The 13,318-nt window shown below is 48.4% G+C and overlaps 1 protein-coding gene across 5 annotated transcripts in view; it reads left to right on the plus strand.

The window, feature by feature from the left end:
• Positions 1-13,318, plus strand: part of SACS (sacsin molecular chaperone) — a 70,582-nt gene that overhangs the window by 22,110 nt on the left and 35,154 nt on the right. For 4 of the 5 annotated variants that reach the window (XM_054586533.1, XM_054586535.1, XM_054586537.1 and 1 more), the window contains exon 3: positions 6,945-7,095. In XM_054586533.1, coding sequence (XP_054442508.1) covers positions 6,945-7,095 — 151 coding nt within the window. Of the gene's footprint in view, positions 1-6,626; positions 6,815-6,944; positions 7,096-13,318 lie in introns of those variants that run through there. The other variant, XM_054586534.1, reaches the window with a different exon arrangement.

Genomic DNA, 13,318 nt, shown 5'->3' on the forward strand with positions numbered 1-13,318 from the left:
TGTTGCTTGTTTAACTGCTGTAACTCTGGCGTCGTAGGGTGTCTGAACTTTGAATTAATAAATATATATCTCATATATATTGTTGATTTACATGTTATTTATGTTATTTCTTGGGCTCTATGAGAACACAGTTTGAATTGTTCTGATGGCTAATGCGTATCTAAGATTAGAAAAAAAGTGAAAGTGCTTAAAGTGCGTCCCACCTCCGCTTCGACAGTGACATTGTACACCCAAGTGTTTGGGGCGCAGGGCCGCCCTCAGGTACGTAGCCACAGAGGGCCTGAGAGCCCGTCCCCTGGCGGAGGCCGCCTCCGGCCGAGAGCGAGGGAAGGGAGGTGCGTTGGTAGAGACTTCTCTGGGGAGAGACGCTGCCACGTGGACGGGGTTAGAGGGGCTCACTGCCTTCCCGCCCTGAGAACTTGGCACCTAGGCTCACAGAGCGGTGTCCACAGCACTTGGGCGCCTCAGCAGGGACATGGCTGAAACATGGGCCTGCACCGTTTGAGCTGGTTGGGTGAAGGACAGGAGAGAATTTTCCAAAGAACACAACTAAACAAGGCGGTGGAACGTCTGGCTAGGGTTGAACTGGCGCCTCTTCCATAGGGTCTGCTCCAGGTGGCTGGGGCCAGGGCCACGAGGAGCAGGGGATGCGGGACTCTGCGAGGCCGTGGGAGGAGGCGTGGTGGACCCGTTGGTAGAGAAGCGCATTTACGCGAGTTACGAGGACCTTCACAGAGTCCGCTGTGAGGGGACTTCTCAAAGAGCCCCACAGGAGAAAGAATGAGCTAACTCACCTGCCAGACACGTGCAGGGCTCCAAGCCACGCAGCCGCATAGGAACAGCCCCTCTCCTGCCTTTCCCAGCTGAGTGGTTCCAGTCTGTGTGAGGTCAAATTTCAGCCACTCTTCGGGGAGGCAGGGAGGGAGCAGAAGGGGCCCACTCCACCCTCCCGGGAGGCGGGCAGCCTCTGACCCCAGGCCGTACTGTGGGGGGTGGGGGACATGGCAGCGGCAAGGAGAAAGCTGACCTCCACGCGAAGATTGGAGGTTGAAATTTATGTAATGATTTTGGGTGGCCTTATTCCAGTTTTAGAATTGAAATTATGTTTTGTCACGTAAAGTGACCTGAGGGCTGCTGTTACGTAAGAGTGAGCAGGACAGTCATGGGATTTACCGGGGTTCCCATTCCAAAGCTAAGAAAGACTCTGTGTGTGAAATAGTTCCCCCCGCTATTCTTTTAAAAAATGTGTCTTGATATGCCACTAATTAGGCTTTAAAAATGTTACCATTTTTAAATTGTCTTATATTTCTGCAGACACTTTAAAAATAATTTGCCACGTAGAGGAGAGCAGTGCTGTAGAGAGTGTTGCAGGCTGATCCAACATCCACTCACAAGTCCCTGCTACTCTCTTGCCGGCACCTTCTGCTACAGAGGCTTGGAAAGCGTTTTCCCTGCCTTCCTTGCAGCAAGGGGCTGCCACGGGAAAAAGTTCTGGCCAATGGGAGAGAAACAGAAGGCTTCTGGGCTTTCTGGGCCCATCAACTAGATAGAACTATTCCTGTCACCTCTTCCTCCTACCTTGACTATGGTTATATCCCAGATGTATTAGCCATTTTAGGACAAGGAAGTTCCAAAACCTTGATGGCGTGCTGGCCCCAACAGGGTCAAGGTAGGCTTCCTTCCGACCTTTCGGCACGGGAGGAAAACAAACCCGTATCAGTTTAGCTGCTGCTAGTCAGGAAATCAGAACCGCAAACCAAACCAAACCTTGTCGGCTTAAGAGTGAAGTTGGCATTTACCCACGTGCAGTCATTAATTCAACTCTCAACGTCTTGGATGACACGTATTCACTCTTACACTTAAGATACAATTACTTCCCTTGCAATGAATACAAATTAGTTATAGTTAATAAAATGTGATGCATGCTATATTTGGAATGTGAATCTACGAGGTAGAAGCCACATGGAGGGGACACCCGGGGGCGTGGAAGAGACTGCGGCGGCGGCGGGTGGGCGGTTAGGACTCAGGGGTGGGCCCGGCGGACAGGGATGGGGAGAGGACTGCAGGTGGACTGGGGACAGGGCAGATGGAGTACAGGGGGACAGCTAGGCCTTGTGCAGTGGTTGTATTTTGTAAACCTTGTAGTCTAATATTTAACAGTGCTCGGGCTCTAGAGTTCAAATCCAGGCTGTCCCGGCTATCGCTGCGGAAGTACAAGAAAGATGTTGAGCTTCGCTTTCCCGACCTGAAAATGGAGGTTTTGCTCCCTTCTAGGGGTTGTGGGGAAGGTAAAATGAGCAAAATCAAGACAGACTCTTGGTGGGTGCACGGCACCCAGGAAGTGCTCCATGCAGGTTACGTACCACGAGCTGGCCCTGGAGACGGACTGTGTTACGGGTGGTCGGGTGACCTCAGAAGAATCTGACGAGGCCACCTGGGGCTAAATTGTGATGGGCCTTGTATGCCACGCAGAACAACTTGAACTTGATCCTGGAGTCATTTGGGAAATTCTTGGGGGTTCTAGGGCACAGAACTAACTCAACAGTGGCCTGGCGGGCCAGTCTTAGGGCCACTTTACTTCCATGACCTTTGGCACTGCTGATTTCCCCCTTGGAGCTTTTTACTTAACCTCACACATGCCATTTTTTGTCTTGGTTCCGTTCCTCTTTTAAGTCTTGTCCCCGTCCCAGTCACCCTCAATCCGGCGGCCTGCGGAATCTGTGTGCAATGGAATTGTGATCACCTGACCCCATTAAACTTGGGAAGTGGCTGCCCACCCCCTTCAGGTAACTCCGCAGGCAGCATGAAGGAGCCTTCGGGACCGTATTCCCGCAGACTTCTCCAGAGTCACGATTTCTATGCCTTTACCTAAATTCTGTCCTATCATACGGAACCTCCGGGAGTGCCTCAGCTCTGTCACCATTTTTTGACCCCATTGTCTTGCACGGGCTGTTTGCGCACCCTTGTGCCAACTTATTAAACAAAGGAATAACAATTCGGTGGACTTTTGTCTTTGTAGTACTGGCGAACATTCTCCAGAAGGGACTAATTATGGTTGCTCTGTGACCAAAGACATGCTCTTATGCACAGTCCATCCCCTAAAATCGTGAGGCAGTGTTTCAGGGGAGGTTAACTCGCAGCCTGCACCGGTGCTTCCCAACTGCAGTTGGTACAGCGTGTGGGGCTGAGAATGGACCAGAAGAAAGGGAGCCCAATTATGGCTTAAGAATTTTTACATTGGGGTTGGACTGACGTTTTGATTATAACTCTAGAGTGGGTTTTCCGTGACAAAAATTAGTTCGTTTTAGGGATTGCAAGGGACTGGAAGATTTTTATCTCCTAGGAGTGATGGGAAGGCCAGGACCCATGCCATATCGAATATGTCATCCAGGAACATGGAGAGAAAGAAACACACTCTGACTGGAGTGGCCCAGTTCGTTGGGCGCTGTTCCACAAAGCGAAAGGTCGTTGGTTCGATTCCCGGCTAGAGCTCATGCCTGGGTTCGGTCCCCAGACAGGGTGCGTATGAACCAATCAATGTTTCTCTCCCTCTCTTTCTTTCTCCTTTCTCTTCTCTCTAAAAATAAGTAAAATCTTTTTAAAAAATTAAAAAAATAAGAAACACTAGGGCAAGTTAAAATAGGTGTCACCAGAAGGAATAACATAGTTTTCTGCTTTGTGCTGTGTTATGCTGAGTCCAGATTGTGCAATAAAATGGCTTTATTTGCCCATCTCTAGGACTGAAATAGGCTCAAAGGCTGATTGGGTGACTCCCCATTTCTTAGTGAATTTGGACTCACTGTAAAAGAAGGAACTGGAGTTGCAGCATTTTTATGTGAATGCATTTGATAATATGCTCCTAACGAAAGGATCAAGGCTCAACTAAACATTTCTTAAAATTTTTGCCAATTTTCTTCTCATCCTAAAGTGTGGTAAAAGTTCATGAACAAAGATATTTATTGATGTTTGTGAACTTCTGAAAAATTAAAATACCCATGTAAATTAAACAGCCTAAGATATTTCTTTTCAAAGGAAAACTAGGCAGTTCTTAGAAATGAGATTTCTACAGTGATTAAAAAAGTTGAAAATACTATGTACCCATAGTATATGAGTAATTGCACCATATTAAAAACCCTTAAATTGATGGCGATATATTAAAGTTTTGTTTGGATTTGGGTGTTAGAAATATGAATAATGTTTGAGCTTCTTGCTAGATTTTTGTATTTTCCAGATATTCATTCCTTCTTCCTTCCCTCTCTCCCTTCTCTTCCCCTTTCCCTCCCCTCCCTCCCTCCCTCCCTCCCTTCCTCCCTCCCTCCTCCCTCCCTCCCTCCCTCCCTCCCTCCCTCCCTCCCTCCCTCCCTCCCTTCCTTCCTTCCTTCCTTCCTTCCTTCCTTCCTTCCTTCCTTCCTTCCTTCCTTCCTGTTTACTGAGCTCCTATTCTACTTCCCAGACACCAGGAAGCTAGAGCAACCAACACAAACACCAATTCCAAATCTGATTTTGTGGCAGGTTGGGGAATGTGTTGGGGGGGGTTGGGGGGGTAAGTGAGGATGCAGGACGAATTGAAGACAATGGTCCCGGTCAGCGATGGCGGAAGCATGAATCAGACCCATTGCTCTACCCTGCTGCTTCTCACAGCAGCTCTTTCCAGGTAATTTCATCTTCCTGTTTCAGGCCTCTGCTGAAATGTAACTTCTCAGAAAGGAGTTGTAGTCCCTTTACTCTCTAACTTTGCCCTGCCCCACTCAGGCCTCCCTTCTTAAATAATGCTTATGCCTACCTGGCTGGCGCCACAGGATGAACTGACATATTATTGGTCTATTTGTTTATAGCTGTCTTTCTCCCCTAGAATATAAGCCCAAGATGGGGACTCTGCTTTGTTTGTTGTTGTATCCCTATCATTTAGAGATGTGTCCATCTGGGATATAGGGAAGCTTTAATAAATATTACCTGAATGACTAAAACGATTGCTGAATCTGTATTTTTAGCTTTGACATCTCTCCTGAGCTCCAGGTTTGTAGGTCCCATGCCGACTAAGCCTTTACAGTGAATCCTGAATATACATTGAATGCCAGATGTTCAAAGCGTCTTACATTGAGCCTCCTTCCCCAGCCAAATCTGGTTCTTGTGAAATCCTCTCCATTAAGATCATTTATTTGTCTCTCAAGTCTTCAACTCAACACAGAGGTTCCGTTGGCGCCACTTCTAGGGGAGCGCCTAAGGAAGCAGGTTGAAATGGGGATTGTCAAAGGAGTTAGGTGTGAAAGCTTTGTCCTGGGGTAGGTGCGCTGTGACACTCTAGCAAGGGGTGACATCTCCTTTCCACTTATTGATATTCTAATGCCTTTGCTTGTGCAGTCTTGTCCGATGGAGGGTTGTCTGGCCTGATATTTACATGGGAATAGCATATTCTCCTCTGGTTGATGAAGCGTGCTTACTTGTTCTAAGTAGGAAAGACCTACATGACTTAATGTGCTCTCTCTCTTTGAAATGTGCCAGAAGAAAGGGATGGGACAACTGTGAGGGCATGCTGTATATTTATTACCGATGATGAGTTCTGAGGGATATTTTTTGGTGGAGGAGGAGGAGGAAGAGGAGGAGGAGGTCACTGAAAAACAGTAATTAATACAATTTGGGGAGGGTCAACAGTGAAGTTCAATTCTATTCAGTGTATTTAAACAAGAAGTGCACACGTATAGATGTTCACAACATAACCTTTGAATTGTTCTCATGGATGTTGCCTTTTTTTTTTTTCCCGCCATGTGTCTCATTCATGCCTGTAAGAAAAAAGCCAGAGGAAAAGGCTCCCTCTGAAACTTCATGAAACCACATACACTTTCAAATTACAAGGCAACGCTTGTTACACTGGGGCGATCTCATAAACTCTCAGGCTCAAATTTCTGATTTCAAGAGCTTGGAGGCATGATGGAAAAACTTAGGGTACCAAAAATATAAGATAATATTGTTAAATCGCATGCGTGTATTCTAACGTGTCATAGGATATGTTTGCGTGTATTCTCGTCGATAACTTTCTGCGGGCGCTCCTTCATCCAGCAAACTGAATCCCCGAGCCTACTTTTGTGCCTTAAAAACGACAGGAAATGAAACCGCGGAAGACATTTGTGTTCTGCAATCCCCGCCCTCCCCTCCTGTACCTACGAGGGCACCGTAAATCCTACTTGCAGATGCTTCCAGAGACTAAAGTCATTAGAGCTGAACGAGCCGTAGGCCCTAGTGCATGTCATGTAACTGCTGAATGCCGTCAGGGAAAACACACATCTCCGGACGCACCGTTCTGCACCCGAGGCTATTGAGCATTCGAGGTTGTGCGGACACGGGCGCGGCTGCAGGAGTGGGCGGGGCGAGGAGGGGTGGGGCGGGGCCTTGAGGGCCAGGCGGATTCCGGGCCACGGGTCCAGGCGGGGCGGAGCCTAGAGGGGCGGGGCGGAGCCTAGAGGGGCGGGGCGGAGCCTAGAGGGGCGGGGCGGGCGCTTCGCTAACGGTCCTTGCAGGAGGGCGCGTGCCCGCGCCCGGCGCCTCCGAGGCCCTGGCCGGTCGGGAGCGCGCCGCCACCGCCTCCGTCGGCTCCTCCCGCGCGGCCGCGGCTTCCTCTCGCGTTTCCACCGCGGCGCCGGAGTCTGCTCCGGGGGCTGCGGCCGAGCGCGGCGGGGCGGTGCCTGTGTGCGCCATGCGGATCCCGCCCTCCGGGCCCGCGCCGGGTCTCTCGGTGCCGCAGCGCGGGCCGTGACCCGGCGCCCGCGCGCTAGGGCGGACGCGGGCCCGCGGCGAGGACGCAGGCGATGGGGGACAGGTAACCCCGCCCGGGCCGGGCCCAGCGCCACGCGGGTCCCCGCCACCGAGGCCCCGGGAGGTGGGGCGCGTGCTGGGCGGGCGCGGGCCCCACGTGGCCCCCACTGAGGGTCCCTTTGCCTTTCGCGCAGGTGGCTGCGGGTGACCGTCCTCCCCGGCTGCGTGGGCTGCAGGACCGTGGCCGTCCTGGAGTCCTGGACAGTGCGCGACATCAAGGAGCGCATCCGGGCGGAGACGGGCTTCCCGGCGTCGGAGCAGCGGCTGTGGCTCGGCGACAGGGAGGTACGGCCCCGTCCCCTTGCCCGAGCGGGAGGGTGGGCCTGCCGTCGGTAGGCTCGCCGACAGGGAGGCGGCGTGGGTTTATCCTTGTGTCATTAGAGGGTCACCCTGGAAATAGTGCTTTGTGCATAACGTGAGCACAGTGACACGGGTGTGCTCCTATCATTGTAAGTTTCACTGATTTACCGTTTCAGTCCCCCCGCCCCCATTTTGTCTGTATCTTCACTTCCTGAAATTAAGATACTTTTTTTGATGGGCATTGTAGCCAGAGGGGTTTTTGTTTTTGTTTTATTTACTTGTTTAGAGACATCATCATTAAAGTGACTTAATCATTACTCATAGTTTTTTAATGGTTATACATTGAACGCGGATACATATCCTAACCTTTTTATGTCTTAGAAATCCCCTCCCTCCAGTTGTGAATCACAGAAACTTAGACTGAAAGGCTCTTCACACATAATTTAATGAAGTTATTAGTGTGAGGAGTAAATTTCTGTGAAAACTTCTAAGGTGTAAATGAATGACTTAGCAGATCAAAACTGGAAAATAGTAGGAGTATTTCATATTGTTGTATCTGTCCTTTAGGATTGATGAAAAGACTTAAGGGAGGAGTCACATAGAGACATATCACTGAAAATTAACTTACTCTTTTTTTAAGTATAGTTTATTGATTATGCTATTACACTTGTCCCAATTTTTCCCCCTTTAACCCCTCTTCCTGGTGGCCCCCTTCCCTCTAGCAGTCCCCCCACTTAGTTCATGTCCATGGGTTCGTGCTTATAAGTTTTTCCGCTTCTCTATCTCCTACACTCTTTGTAACCTCCTCCTGTCTATTTTGTTCCTACCAATCAGGCTTCTTAGTCCCTTTACCTTCCCCCGTTCTCTCCCCTTTCCCCTCCCAGCTGATAACACTCCAAATGATCTCCGTGTCTATGATTCTGCTCCTGTTCTGGTTGTTTGCTTAATTTTTGTTTTTTTAGATTCAGTTGTTGGTAGTTGTGAAATTGTTGATATTTTAATGTTCATAGTTTTGATCGTTTTCTTAAGTAAACCTCTTTAACATTTCATGTAATAATAGCTTGGTGATGATGAACTCAGTTGGCTTTAACTTGTCTGAGAAGCACTTTATCTGCCCTTCTGTTCTAAATGATAGCTCTGCTGGATGGAGTTGTCTAGGTTATACATCCTTGCTTTTCATCACTTGGAATACTTGTCACTCAGTACTTGACTGCAGAGTTTCTTTTAAGAAAACACCTGATAGTCTTAACTCCCTTGTAAGTAAGTCTCTGCTTTTTCATGGTGCTTTTAAGATTCTGTCTTTATTTTTAACTGTGGCATTTTAATCTGATGTGTCTTGGTGTTGTCCTCTTTGGGTCCGACTTATTTGGGACTCTCTGTGCTTCCTGGACTTGTGTGTCTGTTTCCTTCACCAGATCACGGAAGCTTTCTTTCATGATTTTTTCAAAGAAGTTTTCAATTTCTTGCTCTTTGTCTTCTCTTTCTGGCATCCCTATGATTCCGATGTTGGCACTTTTGGAGATGGCCCAAATCTTCCTACTCTCTTCTCATTTTTTTGAAATTTTGTTTTTTCATTCTGCTCTGGTTGATTGTTTATTTCTTCCTCATGTTCCAAATCGTTCCAGGCTTCCTTCCCTTCACTGTTGGTTCCCTGTGAACTTTTTTTTTATTTCACTTAGTGTAACCTTCATTTCTTCCCTTATGTTTTTGCCACACACGGTGAATTCTCTGGAGCATCCTGATCACCAGTGTTTTGAACTCTGCATTTGATAGGTTGGTTATCTCCATTTTGCTCAGTTCTTTTTGGTTCTATACTCTCTTGGTTCTATACCCATTTCTTTGGTTACCCCTCTGGGTCTGCTTTGTCCATGTGTCCCCTAAAATGTCGTTGTAGCCAAAGGCCCAGTGTGGTGACTCCTGCCGTTAGAAACGTATTTGGAAGTGCCTGCAGAGCATCCATATGGGATGATGAGCATGGCAGTCATGCGCAGAGCAGCTCAGATGGGGTGGGTGGCTGGTGGGGGGCCTTCCCGGGGAACTTCCGCTAATAGGCGGTAGTGAGGTCCTAGACTGTGACGGTACAGGTTACTGAAAGGAAAGAATGCACAGGAGACCTTGAAAAATAGAAAATTATGGCAGTTTGGCATCAAATGGATGGGAGGCAGAGTTGGGGGGTAAGGAAAAAAATAAGGCAGAAGGCCTTGCTAAGGATGCTCAGAAGCCTTGAGGCGAGGTCAGCAAAATACCCTTTCAGTCAGCAGAGAGAAACACGCACAGAGGGCTCCTCGGGCTGGAGGAAAGGAGACCGGTCTGCCTTGGTACAAGGTCCAGGCGGCTGGCCTAGATCCTCCTTCCAGTCTTGCCAGTGTGACAGAGGCCACGGCAATCACCACGTGACTGACGGCCTGCTGTCCTGTCTCTGATAGGGGTGGGATCGGTGGATCCCGGGCAGTCCTAAGGTCCCTGCTGTGTGGGAGTTCCGACTAGAGAGTGATGGTCAACAGACGGACCTGGGACTGAAGCCCAAGGCAGATGCAATTTTGGGGAGTCCCTTTTTCAGCACATTTCTCCTTCTGTATTTTGTAAATGCACTAGGAATAGCATTACCATTTATTGAGCAGCTCACTGTGCCATACTCCGTCCTAAGTATCCTGTGTGTGTGTATGTATTACCTCATTCACTCCTGAAAACAGCCTCACGAGTTGGTGGTTGCTGCCCCAGGCCCCAGGCAAGTGTCAGGTCAGGAGTGGAACCCAGGTCGGTCTGATTCCCAGGTCAACGGGCTTTCTCCTGTTCCACCCCACAGAGAATCTGTTCGGGTGTCAATGAAAAAATAAATAAAGTTCTTTAAAACCGGAGGAGCGCTTGAGCCCCTGCGCATGACCTGCAAAGCCCAGCACGGAGCTCCCCAGGAGACCTGCGGAGGGCGTGGGCTGCCGGCGCAGGGAAGGCGGGCGGGGCGGGCGGACCTCGCGGTGCCTGCGCGCACCGCTCCCTCGGGGGCGCCTCTACGTGAACCAGTCTTCCACGCAGCCGGTGGGCTTTTTTTGCGTAGATTTGAATTATTGGCAAGATTCCTAAATATGTTAGGCTAGGCAGGAAACAAAAGCGGGGGGCAACTCCTCGTTACTCACTGGTTTGGCTGCTCTGGGACGGAGTTAGCAGCAGGCACCTCTAGTCTTCCATCTGTCCAGGGCACCCCCGTCCTCTTTCTACTTGTTGCTCTTTTGCGCTTCCTTTCCCGGTGGCGTTTGTGAGGTCCCGACCTCCTGACCAAAGCTGCTTACGGCAGCCGCGCACCTTTCTGCCCCTTTTTCCCACCCACACGCGAGCAAGCCGGGTCTGAAGTGTCGCTTCGCTTTCTTGTCTTTCAATGGATCAGAAAACCCCTTCCTGGCAACCCTTGAATCTTGACAACCTCCTTGTGTCCTTGACAACCGAATGAAGGAGGAAGTGTTGGGAGATCAGACTGTGATTAATGTTGTACCGTCTGCGTGACAGTTTGGAGTTACTGTTTCACGGTGGATGAAAACGAGCGCCGCCGAGGGTGCGAAGGGCGCTGCGGCAGGCGCGGGCAGAAGTCCGGTGTTCAAGGGATTGTCTCATCGCCCTGTTTTAGAAACAAAATACAAAGACTGAAACGGACAGCGTTTAGGAGTGCATTGCCTCTGGGTGTCACTTTGCCTGCTTGGAGTGACTGAAGGTCCAGGGCAGAATGAGGCCCAGGCCCAGGCCGAGTCCCCCGACCTCGGCGGCCGGCGCCGCTGCGGTGCCCTGCGCCGCGTGCCCTCCCTGCGGGAGCATCGCGCCGCGAGTGGCTCCCTGACAGCAGCCAGGCTCACGCAGCGGCTGCGTCTCTTTCCATGAACGTGGTTGGACTCCACGGCTGCTTCCTTTCCAAGTCCTCTTTGAGGCCTGGAAACTTTTTCGTGCATTGTGGTTTTCCTCCTTCCTCCCTGCCTGCCTTTCGTCCTTGGAATGTACGTTGCCTGCTGAATTGGACTAGTGATCTTTGGCTTGCACATGGCTCTTCTAGTAGTTAATTGACTAGCGAACGAACAGCAGAATGAACAACCATGGTGGCATCATCCAACTGGAGAACGAGAACACAGTTGATAGACGGTATTTACCTCTTTGCTTCTCCTCCCTGGTCTGTGTACCTGTGTCTCTTCCCTTACCCTTCTGTTTATTATTCTGTTGCCTTTTCTGTAGTTGTTTCAATAGTTTTATTGTGTGTATGTGTGTATATATATATGCATACTTGTGTTTGTGTGTGTATATATGTGTCTGTGTGTGTGTATAATCTAAATATACAACCTAGATAATATACACTTGACTTTTAGTTACGAACTTTATCAGAAGCTTATTATTCTATATGCAGTAACTTGGAATTAGCTTTTTACACTCAATATTATGTTATGAATATTTACCCAAACTTATGTGCAGTTTATTTAGTTAATTCATTTTTTATTGCTGTGTAATATCCCATTATATCAATATGTCATAGAATTTGGGTTGTTTCTAAATTTTTGTTGTTAAAACAGTATTGCTCTGGTTATTCTTTTAAAAAAATTTTAAAAATATGTTTATTGATTTTAAAAAGAGGAAGAGAGAGAAAGAGAAACACTGATAATGAGAAACATCGATTGGTTGCCTCATATATATGCCCTGACCGGGAATTGAACCCGCAGCCTTTTGGTGTATGGGACAATGCTCCAACCAACTGAGCCACACCAGCCAGGGCATGATTATTCTTATACATATTTCCTGTGCAAAGGATTTTTACAGGCTTGTGTTTAGATTCAGTGGGAATATGTATTGAAAGTGCTTCATGAACTGGGAACTGTTACATGTTCAGATTTATATGTTAGAAATGAGGATATACAAACAGTAAGGACACCAGATGGAGACTGTTATAAAAACCCAAGAGACACGGAGAGTCTGAGCAGATTCTGAACAACCAGGAGCAGAGGACAAGTTAGCTCTGAGCGAAGTTTCGGGGGGCCATGCTGGGACGCGGAGGTCAGTTGGCCGTACGGTTTGTGGAGAGAGAGGACTTCTCCTCTGCTTTCCCATCAAAGGGGCGAGCTCGAGGTGTCACTAGTCACTGAGACACAGAGTAGACAATGAGAGGCGCACGATGGCAGGAGCTAGTGACGCCACCTTGGATCAGTCGAGCTTTCTAGGAAACCCGGGGATGTCGGCGTGATAGGCTGATAGGCGCAGGAGGCAATGGGAAAACTGCAGCTTTGATGTGGTAAATGACGTCCTTCAGACCCTGTCAAAGAAGTGGAAGATACAAAGGTGGTTCTCCGGGGAGCTTTCGAGTTGAGTGACGAGTTGAGTGACATTTTGCAGACTGTTGACCTGTGAGGAGTCGCCCTGTAGCGACATTTAAGGGTGGACCTCTTGGGACAAGGTTGATCTGGCTTTGAATTATTTACCTTATTTTTCAAAAAAGGCACTCAGTTACACCGCGCCTGTGGGTCACGGTCACATATGTTGTGCCCTGCCCTTGTGAGAAGCGGAGCAGCCATCAGAAGGGATGTGAACGGCAAGCCTTGGTCAGGAAAGCATTTCAGGGAGGCTGTAGACCACCGCAGCTTCAGAGGCAGGCGTCCTCGCCTGTCCTTTGCCGTCACGCCTTCCTCGCAGCGGCACCGACTGCAGTGTCTCCCGGGCTGTTTCTAGGGACAGTGTCCTCTGAGATGCTCTTCAAAAGTAAATGGAAAAAATTCCTGCTAAATTTGCGAACCGCTGCTTAGTATAATCCTTTCTCAGAAAGTTACAATACGCATTCATATGTTAAGTGTCCTAAAACCCAAGTTATTCCACTTAATTTGAAACTTTTCTTTTTGTCCTCGACCATCTGTTGACTGAGCAGTACACTTTGGAAATGCTGGCCAAAGGAATGACTTTGTTTATGTTGATGATCCTGATCCATCATAAAAAAATGTAAATTATTCTGAAGCAGAAATATGTGTATCTTTATTTGTAATTATTTATGGGAAAATCTTTTAAATGTTTAAATAAAATGCTTGGTTAAATTTCCAGTCTTCGAAACATTCACTTCTCCCAGCAGCTTATTTCTTGATAAGAAAGGTTAACAAGCTTTATGTCTTAAGTGAAAAAAAAGATGATAATGTTTTGAATTTACAGTATTAAGAACTATATTGCTTTTCATACATTGTATTTATTTATTTTTTTC

Source organism: Pteronotus mesoamericanus, unplaced genomic scaffold (genome assembly GCF_021234165.1).
Source record: "Pteronotus mesoamericanus isolate MK-2021 breed Mesoamerican mustached bat unplaced genomic scaffold, CSHL_Meso_final contig_94, whole genome shotgun sequence".
NCBI lineage: Eukaryota > Metazoa > Chordata > Mammalia > Chiroptera > Mormoopidae > Pteronotus > Pteronotus mesoamericanus.